Below are 11,334 nucleotides of genomic sequence, written 5' to 3'. Positions count from 1 at the left end.
AAGCCGCACTGTGACTGCCGCTCTGCTGTCCACACATTTATACCCGACCCGACCCCTGCCCAAAGGTCATCTGGTATATCCTACTCTCACTGTTTTTCTAGGGGCATGTGTACCTGTGTGTACCTGACTTGTGTGCACTTTCGTGTGCGTATCGTGTTCCGTGTGCACTACATCCTTTGTGTGCAACAAAACCCAGTTGGGTCTTCAAGGCGCTAAATAACACCAGACATGACCCCCGCGTCAGACGCTCGGCCCGCACCACTGACACCTGCTTCCTAATTAGACAAATGTACAAGGTGCCTAGGCAATGGTGTCAGCGGTGCCCTCTGTGCGGTGCCCTCACCTCTCTCTCGACACCTGCCACACCCCTACCTCTCCCTCGCCCCCTCACACCTGTCTCCTGAAGGTCTATCAAGAGAGGGGGACTCAGGTTTCTTCTTTACCAATACCTTTCTTCCTAGTCGCTCAGGGTCACCTTACCAAATTTTGGCCTTAAGCCGAAGCTGTTCATTCCTTTACATAATATTCTTCTTTTGCCCTGATTTCTTACGTAGCAACATGAATATCAGTTTATTGTTAAATGTAATTTCTAGTAAATAGTTTTATGTCTAGACACACGAAAAATAACCTACCATCCAATTGCATACACACATCAATGCTACTTCCCACACCGTCTGAAGCAAGGGTAGGGAAAGTCCTTCTCACTTGAAAGGTCCGACAGTCAATATTAAGACGAGCTGCGCATTGTTTCCTTTGCCATGAATTATTATTATTTTTTTTTTGTGTGTAAAGCTGTACTGGTTCGTGACAGCCCTTCGTGTCCTGCTTGGAGTGGGGTATGGAATTCGGCTTACTGGTATGGTACTATGGTATTATTATTATTATTATTATTATTATTATTATTATTATTATTATTATTATTATTATTATTATTATCATTATTATTAGTAGTAGTAGTAAAATGAATAGGGCATCTAAGTTAAAAAGTAATTCAAAATGCCAGAAAAGGGACGTGTGGAGAGTTTCACCTCCGTATAGGGATCACTTTACATGAAAGGACCTTCCACTACGCCCTCCCCTTCCCCTACTTTTTCCTTCCCTATAGCTTCGTGTCCCTCCTTCCCCCTGGTCCCCACTCCTCCATACCCACTCCCCCTGCTATCAACTCCCTATACCGTTAACTCGAATTTAACTCGTAAACCTTTATTAGTGTCCTCTGGTTGTTTTGCGTCGCGGTTTCTGTCCAAGGATGGAGGGCTGACGAAGGGAATGCCACGCTGGCTTCGAGCGTGACAGGATTTTTTGCGCCGCCAAGAAACGAAATAAGATAAATGGTTCTGCGTTGTGTTACGTTGTTGTCAAGCATTTCCTATTAATTTAACTATATATTTGTCTATATTAATTTATCTATATTTTTCTATCTCTGTCTATCCATCTTTGTATGTATATATTTGTCACGCAACTAACTAATCAATTAATCTATCTATCCATCCATCTATCTATCTATCTATCTATTTATCTTTATAGCTATCTATCTATATCTACCTACCTACCTATTATGGAGGGAGCGTACAGAGGTATTAAATGTCAAGATTTCATGTCTGTTGAATTAATTTGTGAAGTAAAATAAAATTCACATAAAGCCGGAGATAAAGAAAGTAACTTATTGTGTGTGTGTGTGTGTGTGTGTGTGTGTGTGTGTGTGTGTGTGTGTGTGTGTGTGTGTGTGTGTGTGTATACGAAGCTTCTTGCTCAGATGTAGTACAATGCCCTGCTTTTGTGATCCGGTCTTTCATTGGGCAAACACGCAATCACGCCTACATTAACTTTCATTGTGTTTGCATATCAAGTCCATTTTACATACTGCAACCTGAAGAACATGTCGCAACGTGTTTCCTCGTATGCACTCCAGAACATTAGACAGACCTTTAGTTTTCTGTGTATGCGCGTGTATTGTGGTGGAAATGACCCTCACAGACGTCCGCTCACATGTATGACCTTTATTTGAACATGTTTGTAATGGGAGGAGAGCAACTAACTTCTTGTCTGCCTTGCGTAATGATTTTCGTCGAGTGTTGATGTTCTCGTGCTGTAGACATCCCGTTTAAACGAATGGGGCACCAAATGACGTTCTTATTATTTACCCTAAGAAACCAAGCATGTGTAATATTTAGGAACTGCATGCGTTGAATAATGATACTACGATTAATTCAGTTAGCGAGGTAGAGAGTGATGGCAACCTAATATGACTTTGTGGGTGTCAGGGTGCCAATCACCTGTCGGGTCTTTGGCACTCCATAACCCGTCATGTCATCGCTGCGGAAGGCAATATAGAGAATGACATTTAGTTGCGAAGTGAAGACATGTTCCGGGAAGGTATACAGTCAGGCAGGAAGCAAGTGTGTAGTCTTCATTGTCTAGGAAGGTTTTAAAAGTCATGGTGTATCAGTTGACGAGCGCCTGTTGTGCTTTGCCAGGTCATGCATGCTCTGAACATACACTTGAGGCAGATCAGGGTCTTTGGTGTTATTTTTTTTTTTTTCTGTTTCATATTTTAAAAGTTTATCGAGTCCATCACGAAAGAAAAGAAATAACTATAAATTGATTCCTAAGCTATTTTTGTTCTTCTTGTTTTTCTTTCTCTTTCTTTTTTTCTTTTCTCGTTCTTGTTCTTATTGTTATTTTCATCATCATCGTTGGTGTTGACTCGTATTGTGTGGATTCGACTTCAGTTGCGTGCAAGGGCTAACGTCAACAGTTGCTTCTTGACCTCTGACCTTCTGCCCCATCACATGACCTGCTGACCTGCTTGGCTGAGACTGGATCCTAGCTCGGTCTGGGTCCACTGCTACATCTACTACTACTACTACTACTACTACTACTACTACTACTACTACTACTACTACTACTACTACTAATACTACTATTACTACTACTACTACTACTACTACTACTACTACTACCACCACCACCACCACCACCACCACCACCATCACCACGTCGTGTCGTCAGCCTAGGCAGTGTCACCTTGGCATACACATTTGTCGCTGGACTTGTTCTCGTCACAAGTCCACTTTGTTTTTTCCTCCGAAGTCGTCAGTCATGAGGCGGACAAAGAGTGCTCTGATGAGTTTTGTTGCTGCCCAGATTTATGTGCAGGACTATATAGTGTATTTATGATGAGCAGGCCTACAGCTAGACTTACTTGAATGGGGGCTCTTGGTCGGTTCCCGTGCCGACGCGGTTGTATTTTTATAATAACGCTGTTGATTTGTTGCTGCTGCTGGTGGAGATCACGTCGATAGATTAGTTGATAACGATCATGATAGGGCAATGACGCCGACGATGACGGCAACAAAAAGTAAATGAAAACAATAGCAACTTTACTAATAACAAGAAGATTATTTTATCTTTTTCATTCTTCAACCTCACGGCAGAAAAGTACACAAACAGACAGACAGATGAACAGTCAGCCAACTAGGCAGACGGCCACTCAGGTAGACAGACATGGATGGACAGACTCGTTTTTATTCATGCATGCGTACATACATACATACATACAGACAGACAGTAAGGGAGACAGACAAACAAGCAGACAGACTGACAACTGACCAGTCTCACCTTGCAAGACAGGTAGAGAAATCACTGGACAGACAGACAGAGGGAAAAACATAGCTCAGCATTAGGAAATCAAATTCAACTTTAATTTCAAGATCACTGAAGACGTAAACAGAAAATTCTCTTGTACTTAATAACAGAAGACCTAAAAATCGCCCTTCTCTGATTCTTTTCTTTTCATGTCAGGTGTTGTGTGTCGCTTTGGGATGGTTATGTTACCCCTCTAAGGTCACAGGTACAGGTATGGGCAGGTATTAATTATTGTGTGTGTGTGTGTATGTGTGTGTGTGTGTGTGTGTGTGTGTGTGTGTGTGTAGCGGATAGGGTTGCTCCGGGGCCTCAGTGTGGGAAAGGAGTCTAGTGAAAATATTACAAGACCGCACCATAAACCTAAAAAATGCACCCCATAAGAATTTTTTTTTTTTTACAGCAAAGGAAGCAACTGAAATGCAAAAACAAATAACGCAAAACAAAAGCCCATCCAGCGTTTCCTTGGATAATATTTGTAATGAGAATCTAAAGTGTATGAGAATGTGGTTCCAGATGATAAAATGAGTTTCTTAATAGTTCCCTGCAATTTCTTACCTCATTATGTGAAGACCAAACAATTTTTTTTTTCAATAAAGGAGACGGCTCAAAGGCAACAAAAAGAGTGCAAATAAAAGCCCGCTACTCACCGCTCCCATAACAGACAAAAGTAAAGAGTGGCCAAAAGAGAGGTCAAGTAGTTTTCGTAGTATTTTGCGTTTTTGTTATTGTGAGCTTACAAACCCATTGAGTCGAACCGTGGAACTGGCCCGTAGTACCTCTTAAGAGTTTCATAGCAGGAGAGGCTGACTGGTGCGGCGCTGTCTGTTAGGGCGTAGTAAGGATGGCAAGTGGGTGTATACTTTTCTTAACGGATCGCTTCTTGTTAAAGGATGAACTCCCTTGACCAGACGTTACAGTTATTTCGGACACTGCATGAACGTGTCCCTTTGAGATAACATTTGATAGTACCGAATCATAATGTTGTTGTTGTTGTTGTTGTTGTTCTTAGTCTGTCATTATTATTATTATTATTATTATTATTATTATTATTATTATTATTATTATTATTATTATTATTACTATTCTTTTGTAAGTGAAATCAGTGTTCATAGTACCACAGGATTTACAAAACTTTTTTTTTTGTGCTTTGCGTTCATTCCTGTCTGTGACCTATTTAAACACCTGGCAACGATTAATTATGCGGCTGTTTAATTAACTAATCGATTAACTGGAAATTGAAGGTGAGGTCGAGACAAAATTGATCCCAGTACAGATAAATTACAGAATGGAAGTAAAGCTATGTGTTTATTTCATTATTATTATTATTTTTAATGTCATGTGTTGAGTATCATCTGAGAATGGTTATCTTACTCCACTAAGGTCACGCATACAGGTAGGGCCAGCTTTTTTTCACACTTTCTATACCCATCTACTCATGTATCTATCTACTCACCTATCTGTTTATGTAGGGCAGCGGATAACTTTCCCTTGCCACCCTAATCCTAAAACTCGTTTGCAGGTAGAACAAACTTGATAATAGAATCGCCAGAGAAACAAAGGAGAGCGAGAGCGATAAAAAAATGGAGATAGAGGAAGGAATAACAATGAAGGATAGATGAGAGATAAAAAAGGAAATGGAGATGAAAGAGAAACAGATAAGAGAGAGAACTTAAAAAAAAAGAAGCAGGGGAAGTAATTTTAATGAAAGACTAAGAGTGAACTAATAGACGGGTGATAAAAGGAAAGGGAGAGTGGAGTGATATTAGAGAGGGTTAAGGTAATGTAAAAAGTGATAGTTTAAAGGGCGTGGGTAGATAGGTAGGGGGGGAAGGGGTAAGTTGTTTCAAGGTCAGCAGGGCACACCACAGAAAATGAGAGTGGGGCGAAGGAAGAAAAAGGTAGATTTGAGAGGCAGACTACAGTTAAAAGGGTACCAATAATGAGAGAGAGAGAGAGAGAGAGAGAGAGAGAGAGAGAGAGAGAGAGAGAGAGAGAGAGAGAGAGAGAGAGAGAGAGAGAGAGAGAGAGAGATGCAAACAGACAGGCAGGTAGACAGGAAATCAGACAAACAAACAAAAATATAATCAAACAACAACATAAAAAACAGACAGAAAAAGACAGGCAGGTAGGCAATGAAAGATACAGATAGGCAGACAGACAGACGATCACAGACGGACGGAAACACAGGTATCATCTAGTCTGTGCTGTGTCTAGATACGGTTATTAGTCTCCCCTCCCTCTCCCCTTTCCTCTTATTCCCCTCTCTCCCCTCCTCTCTCCTCCCCCTCTCCTCCCTCGCTTTGACTGCCCCTCTATGTTAACCTCTCACTTTTCTCCCCAAAGTTCACTTGCCCCCCCACTTCTACCATTCCTTGCCTCTCCCCCATCCCCTGCCTCCTCCTCCTCCTCCTTCTCCTGCCCCTCTTCCCCCCCTTCCCCTGTCTCACCCCCCTTCCCCTGTCTCACCCCCCTTCCTCTGTCTCACCCCCCATCCCCTACCTCAAATCCCCCATCCCCCCATAACGTGGCGACACTCGATTCTACTGTTACCAGGCGAAGAAGAAATGGAGAGAGAGAGAGAGAGAGAGAGAGAGAGAGAGAGAGAGAGAGAGAGAGAGAGAGAGAGAGAGAGAGCAGAATAGTTTAAGTTTTTCTTGTCAATAGAATGCTTTTCTTATCTTTACACACACACACACACACACACACACACACACACACACGTCTCATCTCTCTAAAAACAATAGCTTTAAGATTGGCTTCGTGATTAAAAAATATTTCATGCTTTTTACTTATACTGATGATGATGATGATGACAATAATGATAATAATCGTAATAATAACAACAATAATAATAATAATAATAATAATAATAATAATAATAATAATAATAATAATAATAGTAATAAAGATAAAAATATCAATAATGTGCAAAGCACTTCCCGTCGATTTACTTTAAGAAATGAATTTATATGCAAGGTACTTTTCTAATGATAATAACAATAATGATATATAGTAATAATGATAATAACAATGATGACAGAGAAGATACACACATGATTTGAATGAATTTTGTTTCAAAATCCAATGCGTGCTCTTTCTATAATTATTTACATTTCTTTTCTGTGATCTATGTTTTTATAACATTTTAAAAGTTTATTGAATCATTCCTTCCTGTCGCTTTTTCATATCGTTTAATTGTGATTTCCTTAATATACTTTACGTTTTTGTTATTGTTCATTTTGTTATTTTCTTGTTCTTTTCTGTCTTTTCTTCTGTTTTATTTTTTCGCACTTGTTATTTTTTCTATTGATATTTAACACACACACACACACACACACACACACACACGCACACTGTCCCTCCTTGAGCAAGGGGGATGGGATATATGGTATGTGAGGTCCTGGCAGTACCCAGAGATAGACTAATGAGCCTTTCTCTAATCGGGAGGGTACTTGCCTGCGATTTCGAGTCCAACTCGTCATCAGGCCGTGGTGAAACACACACACACACACACACACACACACACACACACACACACACACACACACACACACACACACGTTGTAATATACACCGTCCGGGTAGAAGATTCATAAAATATAATTATTGCATTACTTTTCATTTCATATCGTCCTCCGTCGCCATCGAGCAATAGATTACTCTCCGTTCTCTTTATTTTACCTCCAAATCATCAATATTTTTCGTATCCATTTTTTCTAATCATTTTCATTCCTCCGTTTATTGAAAGTGTTCCAAAGGAAATATTGCTGCAGGTGAACGAAAAAAAAGAAGGAAAACCCTGAAGCCAAATGGTACAGTTACTCCTTCCACTGGCCACGGTCGATCACTCTCTTCTGAAACACCGGACTCCTTCACCTTCACCTTTGTGCCATATTGCATCGCCGCCGCCCTGTGCATCGTTCACTTGTCTCTTATCTTTGTTTCTCTGTCTCTCTTACTCTCCTCTCTCTCTCTCTCTCTCTCTCTCTCTCTCTCTCTCTCTCTCTCTCTCTCTCTCTCTCTCTCTCTCTCTCTCTCTCTCTGTATGTCTCTTGGCCCTGTTTTCTCCTTATTAGTATCTTTTATGTTAACAATGATGATAATAATTTTAATACTAATAACAATAATTATGGTAACATTAATAGTAGCGATAATAATGAAAACTATGATAATAATGGAAAACAATAATAATTAAAATGAATAACAATTATGTTCATTATCATTATCTTTATTTATTGTTATTAATTTTCCTACTATTTATTTGTATTATTTATCATTATTGATATTAATTTTCTTGTTCTTTTTAATTTATTTTGTCTAATTGCTGGCAGTTGAAGTCGTTTGTCTAGTTTATTGCATGTATGTGTCTCTGTTTCCAAATATTTTATGCTGTCATTGTGTCCACAGATCGTTATGTTCTTTTGTATCATTCTTTCTTCCTGTCTTTATGCTACAACTTGCTTAACTTAGCACGTCTGCCTGTTTGTCTGTCGGTTATATATATATATATATATATATATATATATATATATATATATATATATATATATATATATATATATATATATATATATATATATATATATGTAGGTACATATCTATCTATTTATCTATCTATCTATATCTGTCTCTCTATCTATCCATTTATTTATTTATTTATCTATCTGTCTGTCTGTCTGTGTCTCTGTATGCCTAACTGTGTCCGTCTCAGTTTCCTTTTGTGTCTGGATTGTGACGAAACTGAACCCTCGACCCGTCAAGGCTACGCGCCACGTCCTGTACATGAACTGGTCCTCGTCCACCGCACGTGTTGAGCCCGTGGCCAAAAAAGGAGTTTGTTTCTGGGGGAGGGGCAAGGCTGGGTTAGTTCGTGCTGGGGGGAAGACGGGGGGCGGCGCAGCAATGAACAGAAAGTGAGTCAGCCTAAAGGGTGAGGGGGAGGGGAAGGGAGGGGGGAGCAGACTGGGCAGTAGGTCAGCGACTCAAGGTTGCCACTGGTTTTATTCCTTTGTTTTTCGTATTATTTTGGCATTGACGACAATCAGCATGGTTTTACTGCCGTATTTCACTTCTCTGAGCTTTGTCCTGTTCTCCTTCTTGTCCGTTCTCCGTCCATACATACCCCACCCGGTCCCGGGCTGTTCTTTGCCGCTCCCTTTGCATAGTTAATGCTGTTGGCGTGGTGTCGTGCAGGGCATTGCTGGGGGTCGGATTTCCTTTAGCATGTGATGGCCTGCAAGGTGGCGACCGGTCAGGAATGTGTTCGTGATGCTGCTTGGTATGTGATGGATGGTGACTGTCATGTGGTGATGACACTTAAGGTAAAGCACGGTGAGACCATCATGATCTGTTTGTATCGAGCCGCTCACCCTCGCAAATGGTTTGGTTGGGACCTAAAGTACTCTAGCCCTCCGCCCGTCATTGCTCTTTGGTCCGCCGCCTCAACGGTCTTCACCTTAAGGGGAACAAAATGGATGTGCATATTATTGTTTTTATTAACTTTTGAAAATAAAAGTATTACATTAATTTGACACTTAATAATTATCACAGTGCGGCTTAGAAGAAATTGCCACCCGGCGCTCCCGCCGTGGCTGCCACCTGGGCAGTGTAGGTCCTGAAGAAGGCATTCTTGGCGGCTGACACCTCAGGGGTGTCGTTGAGGACGGCGGAGGAGCCGGGGAGGCCAGCGGGGACGGTGGCAGCCACAGGGCCGGTCCACTTGGGCTGGGGGGGAGCGGGGGCACTGAAGGAGGGCTGGAAGGACTGCTGGGGGCGGAAGGACTGCTGGGGTGCAGAGTGGAAGGACTGCTGGGGTGCAGGGCGGAAGGTGTGCTGGGGGCCAGAGGGAGTGCGGGGGACGGTGGCGGCAATCTGGGCGCTGTAGGCGTTCAGGAAGGCATTCTTCGCGGCAGCAACCTCGGGGGTCTCAGCCAGGACTGGGGAAGAGCCAGGGAGGCCGGCAGGGACGACGGCAGCCACGGGACCGGTCCACTTGGGCTGGGGGGCGGGGGCAAGGTTGAAGGCCTGCTGGGGCACGAAGCCCTGCTGGGGCGCGAAGCTCTGCTGGGGCGCTCCCTGCTGGGGCGCGAAGCTGTGGGTGGGGCGCCTTCTGGGCAGATTGGCGGCATGAGCAGCCTGATACGCTTGGAAGAAGCGGGCTTTCTCAGCCGCCACATCAGGGGCGTCCGGGATGAAGGGGAAAGCAGAGCAGGCGCCGAGCACTGCCAAAACAACCTGAGGAGAGACGCGGCCGTTAGTGTGTGCGTGAGTGTGATAGGATAGGAGGGGCAAGCAGGTAATATGTAGTATCGTGATGTGTGATCAGGTTGGGCTTAGTTGCTACATGTTGGCCAACAAAATATTGTTATAGAATGAATATAAGTTAATACCAAGTTACTTTAGTTATCTATGTAATCATTAAAGGATATTTCTTTTTCATGGAAAACATAAATTTATCACTGGTCACATTACCGACTGCAGTGGATACTATTGTGATAGTACTCCCTAGGCAGTAACATATTAGAGAGAGAGAGAGAGAGAGAGAGAGAGAGAGAGAGAGAGAGAGAGAGAGAGAGAGAGAGAGAGAGAGAGAGAGAGAGAAAAGGCCTATTGAACTATTAGAAAGTAAGGAGCGAAAGAAACGGAAAGAAAGTTTAGATCATAAAAAAGAGGAAGAGGGTGAAAAAAAAAATGAATGAGGAGAAGTACGAGTAGGAAGATAAGCTGAAACGGGAGGAGGAGGATGAAGAGGAGGGGGAGGAAAAGGAGAAATATACGTAAGGAAAAAAATATAAAATTGAGTGAGTGTAATAGAAGGAAAATTTATGAATGACCTTACTAAGAAGATAATTAAGTGGAGCATAAGAGGGAAGAAAACGCTAGTAAAGGAAGATATTGTAGCAGTATGAGGAGGAGCAGGAGGAGAAAGAGGATTAAGGCGAGGAGGAAGAAAAGTGTAAAGCAGAAGGAAAAAAATGTACTAATAGAAGAAGTTATCGTAGTAGATTTAGAAGGATGAAGAGAATTCGAGTGATAAGGGAAAGGCGAAAAGTTAGAGTAGCAGTAGTAGTTCCAATCACAAGAGCAGCAGTAGAAGTGGCAGTAGTGGGCGCAGGAGGAGGAGGAGGAGGAGGAGGAGGAGGAGGAGCAGCAGCAGCAGGAGGAGGAGGAGGAGGAAGAGGGAAGTAACTATCGTGGGCGCAGCAGGAGGAGGAAGAGGAGGATGAAGGCGAGTATGAGATCAGTTTGTTGGATAGTTACCAAAGTCCTCATGGTGCCGGTGTGTGTGTTGAGGTGAGTTGGAGACGGAGGAGGGAACCGCACTGTGTCGAGGTGATGTTCCCGGGTCCTCTTTATACCCACACCGAGCGTTCCTGACCTCGCCGGGACGCTAACCTTGAAGAACACCAACGTGCACGGGCCTTACTCCTCCTCTTCCTCCTCTTCCTCCTTCTCCTGCAGCATCGTTTTTGTCCCCATAGCCCCTCCTAACGCCCGGTCTCCCATCTTCCTGGCGACGACTTGACTCCCGTTTCAGAGCAGACAGTGGGTTGGCTCCTCCCTTCTCGCTTCCTCTTTGTGTTCGTGGTGACCTGCTTACCTGACGGGAGTATTGTCAAGAGCCTGTAACATTTGGGGTATTGCTCTAGCGTTATGATGTGTTGCTCCTCTAGTTTGGGTGACTGA

At 42.8% G+C, this 11,334-nt stretch overlaps 1 protein-coding gene across 1 annotated transcript in view; it reads right to left on the bottom strand.

Moving 5' to 3' along the window:
- LOC126998339 (uncharacterized) overlaps positions 1–11,068 on the bottom strand; it is a 12,097-nt gene extending 1,029 nt beyond the window's left edge. Inside the window, exons 1-2 of the mRNA XM_050859839.1 lie at positions 10,909–11,068; positions 9,208–9,882 (exon numbers count right to left, since the gene is read on the bottom strand). Coding sequence (XP_050715796.1) covers positions 9,208–9,882; positions 10,909–10,920 — 687 coding nt within the window. The 5' untranslated portion in view covers positions 10,921–11,068. The remainder of the gene's footprint in view (positions 1–9,207; positions 9,883–10,908) is intronic.
- Positions 11,069–11,334: the final 266 nt, after the last annotated feature.

This window comes from Eriocheir sinensis, chromosome 2 (genome assembly GCF_024679095.1).
Source record: "Eriocheir sinensis breed Jianghai 21 chromosome 2, ASM2467909v1, whole genome shotgun sequence".
Lineage (NCBI taxonomy): Eukaryota > Metazoa > Arthropoda > Malacostraca > Decapoda > Varunidae > Eriocheir > Eriocheir sinensis.
This window is presented reverse-complemented; position numbering and strand designations above follow the sequence as displayed.